Genomic DNA, 20952 nt, shown 5'->3' on the forward strand with positions numbered 1-20952 from the left:
GAGTCATGGAGGGGGAGGAGAAGGGAAAGAGGGAGGTGCAGGTGGGGAGGGATGAGATATCCCATATGAGGTGGGAGGCTGGAAAATGAGGTGAGCTTAGCTGACCTGATACAACACAGCTGGTCTCTCTGTGCGTTTCATCTGCATAGAAACAAAAAGAATTATTTAAAAGGAATTCTGTCAGATATACTCATTACAGAAATGTCTTAAGTCTGAAATCCTATCTTATCCCAGTTTAGGATGATATTTATGGTATTTCTATCCAAGGGAATAACATGAACACCAACGTATTTTGATTGAAAGGCAATTCAGACCATAAGATGACAGTTTAAATTTCCCAGACCACATATTAACGTATATATATTTGTTGACTGAATTAGATTGATGTGCTCTGTCCATTCATATCATAACTTCTCAAAAACTTCTCAATTAATTAATCCAAACTCATCAAAGCTTAAATTGAATGCCCATCTTTTCTTGTCCAATCACAAGCTATCCAGTAACAAGTGAAGTGAGACAGCCGTTGTCAAGGATACAGGTAGTCCTGTGTACTCTGTAAACACAGATACAGGCAAGAATCGAGCTTACACCTCTAACTAGGATTTCCTAAGTGAAGACAAGGTTAGGACAAGGTCTGAGGTAGGATATGGTACAGCCATAAGTTTAGGAATTGCTCATAGGAAGATAGGGTTTTTCCTGTCTTGGAAACTTTTGCTAATAAAGGACAAGTGCATGGAAATTCTTGTGTAATGAGGCCTCAGAACTGTGTGAAATTGCAATTTATTCACCTACCCTTCAGCCTGGATAGCACTTTCATATATCAGGTTCACGTTCACTCATATTACAACAGTCCATTTAACTCACAGAGCAGAGTGGCTTTTCAGATCTGTGTTTTTCTGTACGCACACTTCCAATTAGGACTTCATATACTTTATATACTTCAATTAGACTTCATTATACATCCATACACTTATGTATAGATGTATAATAAGACACTGGATATGGCGCCACTCCTCAGCCTACCTTCCAATTTTGCCCCGTGGCCGCTCTTAGAACGCCATTATAAAAGACCATTTTTGATCCATGGAGGTTTTATATTTGTAAAACCTTCCTCAAGCCAAGAAAAGCTATTTAAAAATCTGTGATATCATCACAATGTAAAGTCTATGGGTTTGAGCAGGAACTCACGGACGGGGTCAGCAGCAGAGACGTTACTGCTCTGCGTACCCTGGAACTAAACTGAAAGCTAGAAAGTTTTTTGGCATATGTGCCAGGTGAACAATTATTAATAGCCTGAATAGGCTCCATCTTAGAGTCTCATACTAGGTACGGTAACACATGCATGACTTCCCTCCCTCTCTCACCAAATCCCCAACAGCATCTCTCACTTGGGTCAAACATTTATATATTCCTGACCTCTCTGTGGTCATTCAAATAATAATTGACATCTTTTAGAAATGAAGCACAGCAAAAGGAAGTCAGAGTTCACTTTGACCATAGAAACTGCGTCCTGCTTCCTACCAACGGTCACAGTTGGCTTCTTTTAACAATGACTACTGTCTTCTATAAGCCAATTACCTTTAGATGCCTAAACTTATGCTTAATAGCAGAACAGAAAACACTCATACACATTATTTTAGTGGGATATATATGGTGTGTTTTGCATGATGACTTGGTTGGTTCCTATCCATCGCATATACTCAAGACTTGATGACTGCAAATGTTGCTTTATACAGGAAATACACAAAGTTGAATACATTAAATAACAAAGAAATGTGTATAACTAGAGACTCAGAGATCCACTTTTAAAATATCAGGTGTGGGTTCAAATGAAAGTTCAAATAACTAAATAGAATTTGCAGTTTTAAAACCACCTGAGCTTCTCCTTTAAACTGTCTTACAACATATTTAAGAATACATTTATAATAGCATCTTATAGCATGTATTTTATCACACCGTCTTATTTTTACAGTCAAAACAGCTAAAAAAGTAAGTACGGTGGAGTAAAATAAATCTGTGACATTTAAAGGTGTGTCTGGGGATTTATGAGTGTGCTCGTGTCCCCTGGTGAAGATTTTAGGCTTCGCCAGGCAAAGACATGAAGCCTAGTCATGATACACTTTACGGCCAACACACACACTCATATTTATATGCATCATACACAAACGCACACACATATGTAAAAAAATACAGCTAACAAGTACAAACTTATAACACACAAAGACATTGTATGTGGAATACACTGTGCAGACACGCTTATAAATACATGGATATACTCATACACACTGGCACATACAGCTGTATTTGTTAGGAACACACTCATAAAATCATACGTACACTCTTTCACACACACAAACACACACACACACACACACACACACAGCTTACGGATCATTTAGTCTTGGCTGAAGTTTATAGAGGCCTTTCTGACAAGATCATCAATTACAGTTTGTCTCCTCCGCCTTTCCTTCCCCCATCTTTCATTCATTCACGCTTTCCTTTCCTCGTCTCGCCTTCACTCTGGTTTTCGTACACAAAACTAGGATTTTTTTCGTCTTATTATGTTGTGTGTGTGGAAAAATTATTTGTAGAAACAAAGCAAAAAAAGAACGAGAGCTGTCTTGTAGCGTCGAGTTGCAGTTCTTAATTTGTTGCATGTTCCGTTCATGCAGATTAGAGTCGTGCTGCACAGTTTCATAACGCAAAGCGGAAAAACACTACAGCCAACAGATACTGAATTTGAATCTGAATAAATCAAGTATAAATGCTAAACATTAAAAGATCTTAATTCATCGTTATATGTAATTTCTTGCACATCCAGTATGCACGTCATAATATCCTGTCCTGATCTGTTGCCTTTACAAATCAGTGGTGAGTGACGTATCCATCAGTTGACATGGAAGCTGTGCTCGCTGTTGTTGAAAGCAACAAACTCAACATTTTTCAAAAAGAAATGTTCCAATTTAACAGTTGTTGTAGGTCAGCTGACAGCAACCTGTATAACTGCGTCGATCTAGCTTGCTAACAGCGTAGGAGGCTGATTCTGCCTAGAAAGCTCTGATTGGTTGAATTGTTTTCCCAACTTTGGCCATCGATGGTCAAACTGGAGATGCAGGCGGTGATTCAGAGGTCTGATATTAGACTTCTGATTAATAATAATACTTATTAAGTTATACAGATAAACCATCTGTCTTTGCGAAATAATACTGTTGAGTGTGTGTGTGTGTGTGTGTGTGTGTGTGTGTGTGTGTGTGTGTGTGTGTGTGTGAGAGAGAGAGAGAGAGAGAGAGAGAGAGAGAGGTCTATAAAACTTTACAGGCTTGTTTAAAAGTCATTATAGTGATTACAGTAATTCAGCACAAAGTTCAGTGGAACAGAACTAAATCAATTAATTTAGTGTGTGAGTGTGTGTGTGTGAGAGAGAGAGTGTGAGTGTGTTTGTGTTTATGTTTCCTTGTCATGCGGTCTCCCCTCTCTCCTTTGGTCTGCTGCCAAAATTCACACACACTCACACACCACGCACACACACACAGCGCTGCAGTAAACAGACGTTTGTTAGCAGCCTCAGATGTTGCTTTTTCACCCACCCGTAAACATACACACTTGTTTACATTTCCAGCAACACCGGCGGCAACCGTTTCCCTCCAAAACCGCAGACACACACACACATACACACACACATACACACACATGCACAGTGGGATACCACACAACAAGCCCCGCTTCATTGGTGCAGAGTGTGTGTGTTAATGTGTTTGTGTGACAGTTTTCTGCATATAAAAACCTTACAACACACACACAGACACACACACATCTCCTGAATACACACTGAGGCTGACATTATCGCTGTCTTTGTTAAAGGGTGGTGTCACCGCCATCTTCCATCCAACGGTAGACAGAGAGACGGAGGATCAAGTTGTCTTCATGCAGGGACAAATAGGTGCATTTAAGGTCAAACGGAAAAGAAAACCTGTTCTTTAATTTTTACTTTTTATTAAAGATTCAACCTCAAATCTGTTGATACTCACAACATTTATTTAATCAGTTGAGATTAACGCCTCATTTGGGCAGAAGATTGAAATTACAGGGCAGGTTTGGTAATAAAATATTTACCCTCATAGTTAAAATTGTTGTTATGGACGGCATTTTAGACGTTGGAAAATTACCGGAGCTGATATATCTTTCATTTTAGTGTTATTATGTAGTATATTATTATTCTATGAATAGCATTATTATTATTTGTTGTTTAAACTTAATTAATCAATTTAGATTTTAATTGGGTTTTCCTTTTTAGGGGGTTGAGATCCTTCATGGCATAATTTTTTCCCCTTTTTTGCCTTTTACGTTTTGTTCAAATAAATAAACTAAACTATCTTGTATATAACTGTAACACACAGTTGCAAAACTACTTAAATGTCCTGTTTAAATTTTCAATTAGGCTCTGTTTTTTTTCTTCTCCTTTCGGTTTCTGCCCATTAGCAGTCGCCACAGTGGATCATCTGTGTCTCGCTGGCAGTCGCCCCAACCTGGCATGGGAATCTGATTTTATGATCCACATATTTGATTTGGCATTGGCTTTTTACGCTGGATGCCCATCCTGACGCAACCCTCCCTATTTCATCCAATTAGGATTTGCAATTAGGAATGCATTCACTTGCACACCCCCACAGGCAGGGGAGCAGCCGGGGGTGCGGGGGGGTGTTCAGCGTCTGGTCCAAGGACGTTTGGACATGTGGACAGGATGAGGTGCCAACCCTGTGATCAGGAGACAACCTACTCTACCTCCTGAGCCACCGCCACCCCCTCCAGTAGGTTCTGCTTTTACAGTAAATAAAAATCCTGCAAGGTGGCCTGGTAGCTCACTTGGTAGAGCGTTCAGCCCGTGTACTGAGGCTGTGAGTCTTCTGCAGCAGCCGTGGTTTAGACTCCCGCCTACAGACCTTTGCTGCATGTCATTCCCCCACTGTCTTTTTCGTTTCCTGTCATATCTACAGATATCCTATAAATTAAAGACATAAAAGCCAAAAACTATACAAAAAATACTGCAAAGAGTTAAATACATGTAGCTCCCTACATACAAAATCAGTTTGACTTCACAAATGTAAACTGCAACAGTCCGTTTGATGAGTCTTTCTCTTATAAAGTTTCTTCGTCTTTACATTTTCTGTCATTGTGTGATTTAACATTTAAGAGTCGTCCATCAGGTCAGCAACATCCTTCTCTACGTCTTGATTTGTCAGACTATGAACTAAGCTGAAAAGCTCTACAGAGGAGACCGTTCTCCTAAGTCAAAACTACAGAAACAGACTCAAAATTAAAATTAAACTAAAATTATGACAGGAGAAGAGGTGGAAGGTGGACGGTGTTACAGATCATCAGAATCGTTGTACTTAAAACAGTTGGCGGCTGTTCATCTGTTGAGGATCCTGCAGTTTGAGAGCAGCAACAACCTCCAGCAACACATTATCCTGAGTCGTGGCCAGGCCTGGTCGCTGCATTGCATTCTGGTCTAATTCCTGCTGGTTTTTGTGCCACTAATCTGATGTTTGTTGATGTTCAGTGCGAAATGGCAGCTGTGGGAAGAATCCCGAGCCCTTTGATTCAAACAGACAACAAAACGACTAACGGACATTACATCATTTGTGTTTGAGTAATATCTACAGACAGATTAAACACACACAAATAAAGCAGATGGTGCCTGAAATGCAAAATATATTCTATCATCAGTCGCTGTTTTTAATAGCATGAAGTTTATTCTTTAATTGAGCCAAAGGATTATTACTTTATATCAATAAATCTTGACAATTAACATATTTCAGCTGTTATTATCAGTGTTATTGGTAAGAGGTAATTAAATCCAGGTTTCATGTAGATTTCCTCTCCCCCTGTTGTATCTTTCTCTTGCTCTCCCTCCATCACCTGACCCTCTGTCTCTCCCTGATGACATCATTCAGAATCCAACAGCTGCACTCTGTACACACACACACACACATGCACACACACACACACCTGGTGAAATCAGGAGTGTTTATCACATGGTTCATTAGTCAGCGTGCTGTCAGCATAGCTTTGAACTGACCTCAACCAGGGAGGTTTGTATATTGAAGTCCTCTTCCACCCACACACATACTGTACACACACACATATACACACTTTATTTCTCTAAATATGTTATTTTGCTGCAGTGAGCAACGCTTTCGGCACTTTTCTCTTGTATTGTCTGTTTCTGCTCCAGCGCATTCTGTTTTTTTCGGTTGTTTTCTCCTTAGTTTTAACCTGCAATTAATCTTGTGTCATAGTGTTTTTTGTCTTTGATCAGTTTCTGGTCTGTTGTTTCTCTTCCTCTGTGGTTGTTGCTTTTTCTTCTATCATGTGTTCAGCTCTTTCTAATGTGTTAAATCCTGCTGTAATGTATCATCATATCACAGTTCCTCCTCTTGTCTCCTCTACTAATGAAGTCCAAAGAGTTTACTTATGTTCACGGTCCAAAAGCAAGCAGACACACAGGCTACACACACGTCCTCCTATCCACACATCCCTATAGTGCGCGAGTGTGTGTTGCAGTTATTTTCACAGTGTTCCACTGGTAGCTGTGGTTTGGGGCCTGCATCTATTTTAGACCTAAAGAGAGGGGAGAAGATGGGCTGTGTTTGTGTGCATGAGCATGTGTGTGTGTGTGTGAGTGTGCGCACATGTATTTATGTGTGTGTATAAGTTCAGAGGACGCAGAGCAAAGGAAAATACATGTAGTATGTGTAAGTGTAGGTCATGTCTTGTGTGTAATCCTGACCAGCTGTCTTTGTTCTGTCTCTGTGGTGTTTCCAAATTGAAGAGTTCTCCTCCAGAATTCTATATATAAAACAGCAGAACGCTATTTTGGAAAGAATCAATCAGTACCTGAAGTTCATCGTTCAATAAATCTTAGAAATGTTAGTCTGGGCTTTTCTGTACAATCTAAATTTAAATTTTGGGCAAGGAGACATGTTTTAAAATGCATTTTTGCACTAGACACTTCACTGAAAGGGCCAAGATCTCTTTTCTTGAAGTCTGTTCTATATACACAACTATATAACTATAATGTGTGTGAGTCAGTGTGTGTTTGAGTAGTACTGTAGTACTGAAAAATGTTTTGCAGGTTTGGACTGCTAGACTGAAGAGATCAGGTGTCATACCCACACCAGTTTTTAAAGGAATCACACTTCCTGGTTTTTGATGTGTGTTTTCAAAAGCATGCGAGTGAGTGTGTGTGTAAATGTGTTGGTCTAACGTGTACTGTACGTGTGTGTATGTTAATGTGTGCGTTCAGAGATGTGTACATTGAGGGGGGATTGAAATAGCGTAAAGCCCACAGTCAAATTGCTGGTAACCACAGCAGCACAGTGTCACCCCCATCTTCAAACCGCAGCCCAGAATAAAGCAGGAATGCGCTGGTGCCTCCACGCTGCAGACCGAGACAGAGCTGTCTATTGGAAGCAGCTTCACCCCCTCGACCAAACTGTCCAGAACTGTTCCAAAACTAGCCTGAAGCGCCCCCAAACTGTCACGGACCAGCCCAAACGGTCCCACAATGTCCCAAACTGTCACAACATGGCCTGAACTTTCTTCAGTCTGTTCTCAAATTGTCATGGACTGATCCAAACCATCTCCATCTATATACAAATTTGCCCATAAATGTCCAAAAAGTCTCAAACTGTTACATAACTGTCCAGGACTGTCGTCAGCTATATGTCAATTTCATCAACACTGCATCAATCTCTAAAGTGCTCCAAACTGTCCTTAGCTACATTGAGAATGCTGCTACTTTAGACTCTTTGAAAACTGAAAAAAACTTTATCCTGTCTCCAAACATTTGCTGATGGCCTCTGATCCTTCCCGTAAACTGCCCCATAAATCTCTCCAAACGCTCCAAACTGAACCAGCACCTCCTAAACCAAGAAGTCTCTGCAACTGCACAAAACATCACTCAATACAAACCAAAATCTTCCTTTCTCAGTGTCCCCAGATATGTTTCTGTCTCATAAACTTCCCAAAGTTCCGAAACGGTGTTGTATCCGTCTCTGTCTAAGTAGTGTTTGCGGCAGTTTGGACTTCCTCAACAAATTGGACTTCAGACACACTTTGGCACCCAAGAAATGGCAGACCACAGCAGCATCACTGCCAGCAGCAGTGGTTGTACTGCTACAAGTTGTAGTAACAAGTAATAGTGGTTGTAAAAGAAGCAGTAGTCCTTCATCCTCCACGTTGTCTCCAGACTGACCCAAGCTGTTCCAAAACCTGCTCACTCGGTCTAAATTAAAAGTTCTTGAAACTTCTCTTTTTGAGTGACAGAAACATAATCATTTACAGCTGCTGAAATCATTGAAAAATTCCCAAATGTGGGACTCTTTAAGGACATTTTTGGAACATTTTGAGAGAATTTGGATGCAGTTTAGGAAATGGTTCAAGGCGGTTTTGGGTACAGCTTCAGGATTAATAGTAAAAGCAGGGTTACCACCGTCTCTGGTTGAAAATTTTATGTCTGTTGCACCTCTGACCGCATCCAGCATCATCAATGACTGCACCCTGGATAATACCTCCACAAATGTCAAAACTGTGGACAGTCTAAGGATAGAGGCTGTTGTTTACCACACAGATGTCCCCTGGGGCAAATTAAGCCGCTGTTGTACTGGACCAAAAAAACACTAACACCCACTGGCATTTAGCTTTTGTCCTCAGTGGAACAGGGTCCACAGTCCACAGTCAGAATTCCTGCTCAGATCGGAAATAATGGAGACATGTCACTCAGGTGCACACAGAAATGGCTGGCCCTCTTAAAGCAAGATGAAGGCTGGTCGACTCCATTGGTAACTTCTCTGACTCTTTCTCATCTCCGCCACAAATTCCATCTAGTCAGCGTCCTGCTGTCACTGTCACTGGCCTCCATGCTGCTTTCTTCTCTTTAGTAATCCTGTTTTCTGGCATGTTCTTAAAGTTGAGCGTGATACATTTGAGAAAAAACAGAAAAGCAAACCTATCCACTGGCAATGGGAATAGGAATCCTTGGGATTTGTGATGTTGGGCCATTTAAGTAAGATTGACTTAATTTAATTAGTAACAACAAATATTATACGTCTAGTCTTTTACAACACATACTTAAACTTTTTGCTATGCAATTGCTAGAACAACTACTTCTATATACACCAACTGCTGACTATCATTGATACCATTACTCTTAAAAGTATTACATACTGTATAATCACGCTGCCATCTTCCCTCCTGCTGCTTTTCTTGAGTATTGAAGTGTTTTTTGAGAGTGATGTGGTTCAGAGTATCAGGCCTAAACCTCAGGGTTGTCTAAAACTGATAACCCAACCAGTACGACAAATATAGACCTGACCACGACCAAGAGAAACACAGATACACACCACAACTCTGACCGGGCGGTACTACACCTACTATTTACAGAGAGAGACGGAGAGGGAGGAATGTGTGAGAGGTCGGCGGTGAGAGACAGTCTGTGTGTGTGTATAGTGATGTGATTTTGTTTCAGAGTAAGTTGCTCCAGAGGTGGGCTATTTCCTTACCTGATGTTGATGTAAGACTGAGGTTGAAATACACACACATGCACACACACACACACATACACACACACACACACACACTGACCCACACATTCCCCGTGAAATTGTAAGACAGCGTTAAAAAAAAAAGACTCGCCTTAGAAAAACACCTGCCCAATTAAGAGCGAGGCATATCCCATTTCAAACAACTGTGAGTGAGTGTGTGTGTGAGTGTGTGTGTGTGTGTGTGAGTGTGAGAGAGAGAGAGAAGCCACAGGCTGTGCTCTCACCAAAGAGAACAAGATTGGCTTTAGAAAAGGCCAGGATAAATATTAGAGAGGGCTTAGGGTAATCTGCTCACACACACACACACACACAGGAGTAGACGCGGTGGGGGAGAAGGAGACACACACACATTCTCAGACACCTTAAGGTAGACATGATGGCAGACACACACATGCACACTCTGTCTCATATGTGCACAAACACACACACAACACACGCACTACACACATGATGTGTGTAGTGCATGTTCAGTGGAAGCACCATGAAACTGGACACAGTCCTCAGGGAAGGAGAGGAAATTAGGGGAAGAAGGGGTGAAAGGAGGAGGGAAGGAAGTAATGATGGATAGAAGAAAATGTGAGAAAGAGAAAGTGAAAAGGGAGGTGAGGTGAGGAGGAGAGGATAAGGGAAGGGGGGAAAGGGAAAGGAGGCAAAAGCAAAGGGATGGAGAGGGATGCACAGCAGATGCAGATAGGAAGAAGAAGAAAAAGAGGAATGGGCGACGGAGAGGGGAGGAGAGGAACTGAGGAAGGGGGATGAAGAGGAGACAGAGAGGGGAGGAGAGGAATGAGGAAAGGGGGATGAGGAGGAGACAGAGAGGTGGGACGCAGGAGAGACAAGGCGTCCAATTCATCGGCCTCAGGAGCTCCCTAAATCCAGACTGATCCATGGGATTCTAGCAGGGATTTCGTCACACACACACACACACACACACACACACACAATCACACCCTCACACACGCAAGTACACACACACACACACACACACACACACACACACACACACACACACACACACTTGCAAACCATATGTTCAACCCTATTATTCCACACTGCTTTTATTCTCCTTCAAAATATTTATTAAACCACACTTAGATGTTCTGGTAGAATATTGTTTTGTTTTTCTTTCGCATGTTCTCTCAAACCTGTGATGAATTTATGTATAAATCTCACTCTTAGCTACATCATACTTATATTTTGGAGTGAATGTACACACAAAATGAAAAGATATCCATGTAGTTGATGTAGTTGCAGTTGTTTTACCGAATCTTCATGTCAAAATTGGCCTGATGCAGGAGTAATGTAGAATGAAGCATCTCATATTATTTTCTGAAGAATAATGTCCATTACAAATTAGAGAACAACAGTTTTAATTCAACTTCATTGTCTATAATAATTGCCTTTCACCTTTGCAGAATGCAACACAGAACACTGAAAACAACATACAAGTGTTATTCATATGTTATTCTCTTTACCAATAGAATTAATTGATAAAATTTGTCGTAAGGAAAACTTGATTGAAATAAAAATAAGATTACAGAACTAGTAAAACAAGAGAGCTGAAGAGGTGATTTGCTTTAAGACGCTGCTGGTGTTCAGGCTTTGAGCAGAATAATCATATATATATATAAGGGCTGGATATACAGTACTTGAAAAAGAATGGGGGGCATGTCTGCATAGGTGGGTGTGCTCACATGTCCACATGGTCATGAATTCTGGGCTGCACGGCAGCAGATTAAAAACTTATATCATACAAATCTTTGCAACTATGCCGATTCAGAAAATGTAATTCAGCTTCACAATACACACAAAACTGATTTTATAGGCAAACCATGCAAGATTTTCCCAGTAAACAGTATGTAGACTCATACGATAATAATCCCTCTCAATCATCACCCTGGAGCCACCAGAAGTGTGCAGCGGCGCCTGCATCAGCAGAGACCCAGCCCTCCACCTGTTCCTTTTTATTTTCTCATTATTTTGCTGTGCGCTTAAACAACCCAAAACATCACTATTTGACATCCTGGGAATGAGACTCAAGAATCAACTATCTTTCTGGTGCATTTACAAGCAGCAACTGACAAATCCTGCTGGTTCTACTTTTAAGGGCCTTTCCTGAAAGTCCAAACCAAGGCCCGTAACCAAGATTCACGTTTTTGTTATATTGTATATATTGGATCCAGTTACTTTTGGTTTCACATTGCATGACATACCTATGTCCTGTCTTCATCACCTGCATGAGCTGTGTCTCCCTGCACTTGGAATTGATTGGTTTGTAGATGGACATGCATCACCTCTCTCTTTCATACTCCTGAAGGTAGATTAAACCATGCTACCATGGCTCATTTTGTTTAGTTGCATTGTTTTTCTAGTTGGACCTAGGTTCCAGGGAGGTTTCACATCTGCAGCTTTGGTTCAGATCAAACCAAAGAGTCAGACGTTCTGGCCTAAACAGGTTAGGTGTGAAAGAGCCCTTAAGGCCTTGGCAAGCTTGTGAATTCCCAGACTTTCAAGCAAAACTTGGATGGGGAATGAAAACTTTGGCCTCTGTCAAGATGGCACCATGCTTGGACATTAATCTCTTCCTCCTTTAATAAAGCTGCTTATTGGCAAAATGTAAAAGGCTGTTGTTACACTGAGCAGCTCTGTTTATAAATTTGTGGAATAATAACTATGAAGCATTTGCTGAACAAAAACTAGTACTTACTTGTCCATTTAGCCTATATATCAATCGGCTGATGTATTCCTTCTTCCTGTCACTTAGGAGGTGTTGAGCCCATTGCAGAGGTGGCTGGTGATGGGGAGGAACTGGAACTTCCACAGGAGGCAGCCAAGTTTATCAAGAAGAAACAGCCATCTAAGAAAGTCAAGAAAGGTAGGAGCACAAACCTTTCCATTACTCCTCACCTCTGTACTCTTTTCCTTTCTACCGTACTATCATCTTTTCTCCTTCTTTTCTATGTGTCTTTATTTGGCACTGAATATTCTCCAGCTCTCACATTCGTCAGCTCTGCTTCACCTTGTCACATTTCCAACCGACCCGTGTCAAAATACATCACTCCAGCCGTACATCCGCAGCATTGCTCCCAGCTTGCCACTAAATCCTGACCAGAGCCCTGACACTGATATCTGTTCACTGTCTGTCACACTGTTGTAATCCACCCCTATTTTCCCTCACGGCATAATGCTCTGTCTCATCTGTTATTTGTACATACCACTTTGACTGCAGTTGGCTCACGGTCTGCACAATCAACGTGCTTTGGATTCTAGTCCGTGCCAAAAGATGAAATCAAACAATACATTTGGCCCTGCAGATGCAACATGGATGTTCACAGTCTTTCTGAACGTTCACCCTACTATCCTGCACTGTTTTGTTGCACTGACCTCTGCAATACGAGCAAAGTCTCACTTTGATGGCCCTCGACAAATCCCAGCAGTCGGTGCCATCAGCAAATGGTACCATCTCAAAATGTCCCCAAATTGCTGGATGACTAAGATCAGGCAAAATGGGTTAATGTCTGTGGAAACAGACTGGAAAATGTAGTTGGGAACAGAGCCCATGGACTGCAAGGTGGGGTCTTGTGGTATCTCGTATGAGTTTCTGCAGTAATGCAGGATTCCAGGGCTGATGTTCTGAGCAAGCCCATCAGTGGTATCTGTATTACCCAGTAAATGTTGTAATGATTTAGCTTAATTAAATCTGAAGGTGTAGCCAAGAAGCGGAGAGTTTGGGGACTTCAGCATCTGCTTTTTGCTGATTATGTTCTGTTTTTCTGTTGGCTTCATCAAACTTTGATCGCCTGTATGAGTGGGAGAAACACCTCTAAGTCTCGGGCCATGGTACTGAGAGAAACCAGTAGATTGCCCCCTTTATTGTGCTGCTCAAGTACCAGTCCATCTACATTCCAACCCTCACATAAAGTCGTAAGCTCCAAGCAAAAGAGGGCACAGGGGCAAAGTTTGACATTAAGCACGGTCTGTTGGCCCATGGACACAAAAAGTTACTCATCGGCCACTGAGTATTCCATGTAAATGGCCACCTGTGGCTACCAAGTTTTATCCCCATACTGTGAGCCTTCACCAACACAATGTTTCAGTCCCACTAACATCCAGATTCCTTTGCGCCTTTTTGTTCAAATTCTATGAAAACGGTGCTCGATGCCAGCTGGCTACTGATACAGTATGTTGGAGTTACTCAGGTCTGGATTTACTAAGCCTACTCAAACTGGTAACACAATCCTTACAGAAGAAGCAGAAACACAAAGAAAGTTTAGGATTGAATGGAAGCAGGCGTTTGCATGGCTAGAATTTGACACATGTAAAGACATAATGATGGTGTGTGCTGCCCATGTCCTCAACTACTCGAGAACTCTGCCTCAGTAATCATCAGAAACAATGCCTTCAGGAAACACAACATCACAGACAGGGGCCACCAAATTTAGCATATTGGCAGCTTGTGGAGCCAGTGCTTACAATTATTAGCGTCCATCCCTGCAGGGTGCCAGAAGTCACCCTGAGAGACAGAAAGAGGAGATCATTTGTTAGAATCTCAGAGGATATTATCCACAACTCCTTTGCACTGTAAGTTCATGTGGTTTGGGTGTCTGGTCAAGATGCCTTCTGGGCGCGTTCCTGTTGAGTTATGCTGGGCGTGCCCAATTGGGAGGATACTTCATGGCTAATCCAGAAAGTCCTGAAAAGATTGCATAGATTACCCCCAGGAGACTGAAGAATGTGGCTAGAGTATATGACATCTGGGCTACCTCTGGTAGACTGCTGCCACTGTAAGACCAGATAAACTTTCAGTGCTTATCTATGGATGTTTACTTGCCAAAGGGCTTGTATTTTCTTTCATTATCTTACAATGTGTACAACAAGCCTGTGATAACTATGTTGGTGGGGCGGACTTTTTTATTCCTTTACGTACAATGTAATTTGGATAATTCTTTCACTACACATGTTGATAACATAAAAGTCCATAATGTCATTTGAGACACTCTTCACCGCTATACACTCCTCTGTGCTTTGTGTTTGACAGCTTTAGCTGCTGTAGCTATAATCACAGTGAAACACATCCTTTTAGTGTTATTGCTGAAGACAGTGTCTTCCGGCGTTTTGAGAGGAGAGCTGGGAGTGTGTCTGACATTGCTGGCCTACTGTTGCCAGGTCTACACTTGCTGTTTTCTCTGTTTGGGGAGTTGGACCACACTCTCATCCTCTTCTCAGTGTCTGCTGTCTCTCCTTCTCACTCGCTCCTCTCTTTATGTTTTCATCCATCTGGTTCTGCTTTAAATTCATCTTTCTTATCTGTCTGATAGAGACGTAGCAGATCAGAGGAGGAGTTATCTGGTCGTTTAGCAGATCTGACTGATTCTATTGATGCTCCTAATCAACCTAATCAAGTCAGTTGGCACCTAAATATCTTGTTGTTTCTTCCCTTCTTTCTTCCTTGTTTTGTTTTTATTATCTCATTTAGTTACTGACCTGGTTGGTTTAATCTGACATACAATGAGAAGATTACTCTGAACACACACACACACACACACACACACACACACACACACACACACACACACACACACTTCTTACAACAATATCTCACTGATCCACACACACATTCAGCAACCACATATTGTTTCCTGGCTCTTGGTCCTGTCAAACACACACATGTACACACACATAAACACACATGCACACACACCAGTCTCCTGCCAGAAAGGGGCTTCTGGTTTGCATTGAGGACAAATCCGTGTTTTATGACAGTTTGTCTTTCCTAAACTGGGGCGGATAGATTCGCTTTGATGGGCTCTACTTTTGTTAGTGTGTGAGAGTGTGCGTGAGTGTGTGTGAGTGTGTGTGCACGCCTGTGGTTAATCCACTCAGGCGTTGCCACTAATGAGAAAGGGAGGTGTGTGAGACATAGAGAGGGCGACACAGGGATCATTAGATATACACACATATACATTCAAACGCACATAGGAGTACACACACTGCCAGTGAGTGTGTCAGATGAAGCATACGAGTGTGTATTTTTTGAGCTTGGAAGCACACGCACACACACACACACACACACACACACACACACACACACACACACACACACACACACACACTAGAACATTAAGCCTGTAACAAGCTTTTGTAACAGGAGATTAAGTCTTGATCTTGGTCACATCATGACAAATCTGAGTGAAACTTGAATATAGATCTCAGTTATGTCTTCAAATCTTTTTTTTTTTCAACCAAAAAAAACAAGTAATTCAATTTACAGTGATGGGAACCAGAGGAAAACAAGAGCATTGCCACATTTTGGAATCTGCAAGAACCAGTAAATGTTTAGTATTTGTTCTTGATAAATGACCTACACCAATAATTAGTTAGATTTCCTGTAAATCCTGTTGATCTTTCAAAGCTACTTTGTTTGGGGCGTTTCACTCTGTCCACCCTCTGCTGTCACCAAAAAAGATTTTTCTTCCATTTTCTGTGGAAGAAAATCATCTTCGTCCTGTTTAATGCAGCAGAGCAATCCAGCAGATGTTCCACCAAATCCAGATTCTGAGGGATCTCTCTCTCTCTGTGTTCATAAAACAACAACTGGAACGTTAAAACACATCACAGCTGAGTGCCAGTGCATTTGCATGTTTTATTGTTTGTCCATGTGTTGATCATTCATGTGCAAACTAAACCAGATATTGTTCTTTTTGAAATGTTCCTGGAAAAAAGTATGATAATTAAATAAAGAAATAATCAAACTAGGGATGCACCAATCCAATCCTCCTGTACTAATCCATACTGCTCCCACGTGGCACTTTGTCCCCAAATTTAAACTCTCTGCATAATTGCTGTGTTTCCACGGCATGATACGACTTGGCTTGGCTCAGCTCCATTCACTCACTCTTGTGGATTGTACCTGCTATCTGGTGCTTTTTTTGGTGAGTTGAGCAGATACTTAAGTGAAAGCACAGCAGACGGCATTGTCACTAGAATCATCACTTGCATGATACGGCCATCCTGCACACGGACTGCAAATTGGGAATTTTTTTTGATTAACTCAACCCAGATTTTTGATAATGGCAGCCAGCAAAATGATGCCGTGGTCTATTGATGAAGTGCAGACATTCCTCAGTTAGGTTGCCAATGGAACGGTCTCAAAAGGAAAGGATACCCTCCATTATTCCAATGCACAGTTTCATCTGGCGTCCCTATGGCGAATAGCTAAAGAACCTTGTCTACAATGAGGTTGTACTGTCTGCAGTGGAAAATAAATTTCAGAAAAGTACCTGGTACCAAAAGCATGCTAAATCGAGGTTGAACCAAGCCGTATATACATATTCAGTGAGGAATGGCCAATACCTAATCCTCTTTATCAGGTCAGTATTCGTGCTAAATCAAATTGTGACACATCAGTTTTATCTCAGAAAGACACATTTCATTTGCAGCATCAAAGGTCCAGCTTGTAAGATTTAGAAGGATTTATTGGCAGAATATGGAATATAATATTCATAAGAGTGTTTTTGGTAGTGAATATTCACCTAAAAGTAAGATTTGTTTTGCTTTTTGTTACCTTAGAATGAACCGCTTAAATGTTTCACCACCATGTTTCTACCGTAGCCCAGAATGGACAAACTAAATACTTGGTCTAGATATGGCCATTCATTTTTTGCGTATGTTTCACGGTTCTGTTACATGCTTGGAAGGGGAGAGTGAGACAACATGTTTGCAATATGCAAGTTCACTTCTAGGTGTCACTAAATCCTACACACTGGTCCTTTAAGTGCAGTACAAAATATTACAAAATTTTAACTCTTAACTGCATAAGAAAAGTGGACCATTTATCAGTTTACTTAGCCAACATAACTGTCACAGATTTATATTAAAATATAGATTTAAATGTCTTACTTCTGTGTCTCTTTCTCTTACACACCCCTGCACACACACATATGTCACCCTTACCTTTTCTTCCACCTTCTAGGCATGATTGAAAAAAGCAAAAGGAAAATGATCCCTAATTAGTATTGTTTGTCATGGAAACCTCCAGAGCAAGCCTGTGGTTTGTGCTTAAAATGAGAGGAGAAAAGAGGGACGGGGGGGAAGAGGGGAAGTAATTCTGTGACGTGGGGAGGGGTGGGGGCTTGGAGGGTGGAGGTAGCATCATGTCTAGACTTGTCCTGAAGCTACCACTCCTCCCCTACATCAGACAGAAGGACACAGAGAGAAAACAAGAAACACTGGTAACTTGTAAAGCTTTGCAAATAATAATGTTGTAAACCCTGCGCTGAAATTCTCCTTTCATCCTTAAGCATGTGTGTATTGCTCCACGACAGTTCAGCTGGATGCTGCTCCAGTCTGACAGCTTGACTCAATACAACAGCGTCACATATATCAGAGTAGTCTGCCTCAATGTACTGTGCATCACCCTGCAGTTTACTCACATAAATTATCTCTTAGCTGGTACCATGCATGATTCAAATAGATTTTTTTCCTCTTTTTACCCTTTTTACACCTTTTTCACCTTTTCTCGGTTTTTCTGAGTAATGTCAGTGTTGAGCATGTCAAGTGCTCTTGAGGAAGTCACTGAACCCCAAAGTGTTCCTAATCAGCAGCTTGCGTGAGCAGGTTTGCAGACCAAAAATTTGTTAAAACAGCGCAGGGGGCAGCATGAAGTTTAAGGTGAGACACTGAGTTACAATCCAGGAAGTCCACTTGGACAGAATGATGCGTTTAAAGACTAGAAAATGTATTACATTACAATATAAGGGATGTCACAAGTCTCCAAATCCACAATTTGATTTGTCTTCTCAATTAAAACATTTTTTAGCACTCATGGCTGCATTGTTAGTCTATTCAGTTCTCACCCATAAATAGCCCCCAGTCCCCCTTTAGAGAAAGTGGCCATGTGAGCAACCTGAACTCTAATATTTGGCATAGATTGACAGGTTTGTTGTTGGAAGTGAGTGTCTCCCAGTGCCAGCATGTAAAAGTGCTGCATGCTATAAGAGGTAGTTGAGTCACTTTGGTTTGTTGCAACATGGTTAGATAAGCATAAGCATTTCTAAAAGGCCATTGAAGAGAAATAAACATCCTCTGTTCATGCTAGCTGCTATGTAACCATACAACTTTGGGCAGCAAGGATCAGTCAAAGAATTGTCCAACTCCGGATGCGTCTTCTTCCTCATACACATGCCAGACATGCAAAAATAGGCAGAGGTAGAGACAAAAAATATACCAGAAGGATTTCTGGTCCCGAATAAAAGCTCTTTTTGACTGATTTTTGATCTAGAATCAAAATTGTGACACCTCTGCACAATAGAGAGTATCAGTATCACAATATAAAATAAGATTCACCATTATAGTGTATTCTGTCCATTCTGCATCCCCGTTACGCATTAGTGTGATAGTGTTTTTCTGTCTGATGGTGGCAAAATGCCAAAACAGCCTTTGGGTGTCGTGGGCAGCTCACAATTCCCATAAAACCAGGCAACAAATCAGTTCAAAGCTCCGATTTTTCAGACAAAGACACACATGCATACACCTTCCGCCTACCTGTCTGTGACTTAAAAGTAATTAGGCGCCATGCCAAACCTCACACCACACACACACACACACACACACACACACACACACACAGAGACCTTTCTGTTAGAGTGCATGGCAGCCAGAAAGCACATTTGGTTGACTTGAAAGGCATCAAAAGGCAGGACACACACGCACGCACACACACAACCATACAGAGGGGTGAGTCGAGCACACTCTCTCTCCTTGGCTTGAAAAGGAGGGATGAAAGAGAGATGAAAGGGAGAGTGTGTTCCTTCTCCTCTTTCCTGGCGCTGCATCCCTTTTTGTTGTTCTGCTCCTCCCCGACAGCCCACCTGGGATCACAGACAACATCCAGAACACACACACACGCACACAACTGCATGGAGACATACACCCACAACACAGAAAGTGCAGGTCCACATGCAGTTTCTTACAATTAAACCAGTAACGCACAGAGATAAAAAGACATGTAAACAGATGGCTGCAACACACACTCATTTTCTGTCTCTGTCTCTCTCTCTCTCTCTCTCACACACACACACACACACACCTGTTCCTAATGTTAGAAGAGACTGACTGCTGAGCTAAATTTGAACTCTGACCTAACGCTGAGTCTCGCTCTCTTCCCTCGATCTTGTCTTTGAGCCAGAGTAGAGACATCACCAGGTCCAGGGTCAGTCTGCGGTCAGTGGTCTCATTAAATGACATTATGGATGAGCTCAGCCGCTGCAGCTTTGTGCTAACAGCAAGTATCCACCAGCACTGACCCAGGTCCTGTGTTATTCAGCTGCACCTCATGCATACTAGCATCAACCAGCATTGACTGTTGTGTATTGGCATCAGTCAGTATTGCACCTTGCACATAGTAACAGTTACCATTAGCTATTAGCCTTCACCCATTAGTGATGTCCTTTGTGTATTAGCATCAGCTTTAGCTTTATCCATTAGGTGGTGAATCTTAATAAAAGCTGGTATCCATTATTGATTAAATCTAAAATCGTCTCCAATAAAGGTAACGAGAAGCATATGAGTCAGAGAGGGACTGTGTTGAGATGCTCAGTCATTCTGTAAAACCTCTGACGCTGAAAGAATAGCAGTCTCAGATGCATGCCATAAATAACATAAATAATGCTTTTTAACAACCAGGAAATATTCATCGTTTTTGTCAGTTGGCTTGTGATAATTTAATGAATTCCCCCCCGAGGCAGTTTACCCAGCCACACCCAGGAGCTATGGACTCCTAAAGTAGTAACTTCATTAACTAAACGTGTCTCAACATTAAGAAGTCAAGGTACAGGAACAGACCTAATCAGGTACAGATGCTTTTTCACTGGTGGAGTGGGTTGAGCATTGATACATTTTTATACCTTCTTCTCTAAGACGAGGGTTCTTAAAGTGCGGCCACACCATTTTGTTTCATTTGAATGTGACTTTAAATTCATGCATTATATTTTAACCATCAGTCATTTGAATAGCCATTCAATACAGTACTCGGCTGCTGAGTTGCCGAAAACAATCTGAATGTACCTGATTTCCCCATTTTGGACCCGAGTGGTTGTGACACTTGAAGAGTGGTTGGCCAAGGACACAATGAATTTGTCTTCTTGGAGACATATCTGTTCTGCCAGCTGGACTTACGAAGGCACAGTTTGGGCTAGCTCTTGCGGGCTTCTTTAATGCAGCCAGGATTATGCTACAGAACTGGAAATACACTAGTGTACCTTGTTCTAAGGACTGGATCGACTTCATGACTGTTGCAGCCTCATATGAGCTGCTGCTGGCCCAAAATGAGGGATTCTGTGTCGATGTT

General features: G+C 41.6%; 1 protein-coding gene and 1 long non-coding RNA gene across 3 annotated transcripts in view; one reads left to right on the forward strand and one right to left on the reverse strand.

The window, feature by feature from the left end:
- Positions 1 to 20952, forward strand: part of bbs9 (Bardet-Biedl syndrome 9) — a 210753-nt gene that overhangs the window by 126617 nt on the left and 63184 nt on the right. For both annotated transcript variants that reach the window (XM_084727530.1, XM_084727531.1), the window contains one exon: positions 12370 to 12480. In XM_084727530.1, coding sequence (XP_084583656.1) covers positions 12370 to 12480 — 111 coding nt within the window. The remainder of the gene's footprint in view (positions 1 to 12369; positions 12481 to 20952) is intronic.
- On the reverse strand, positions 14 to 17655 carry LOC146322126 (uncharacterized). Its single transcript, XR_014771427.1, has 3 exons — positions 17559 to 17655; positions 12313 to 12462; positions 14 to 141 (listed from the first exon to the last, which is right to left on the reverse strand). It is a non-coding gene; the product is annotated as an uncharacterized LOC146322126 (long non-coding RNA).

This window comes from Lutjanus erythropterus, chromosome 9 (assembly GCF_056507025.1).
Source record: "Lutjanus erythropterus isolate fLutEry1 chromosome 9, fLutEry1.hap2, whole genome shotgun sequence".
NCBI classification, from domain to species: Eukaryota; Metazoa; Chordata; class Actinopteri; order Lutjaniformes; family Lutjanidae; genus Lutjanus; species Lutjanus erythropterus.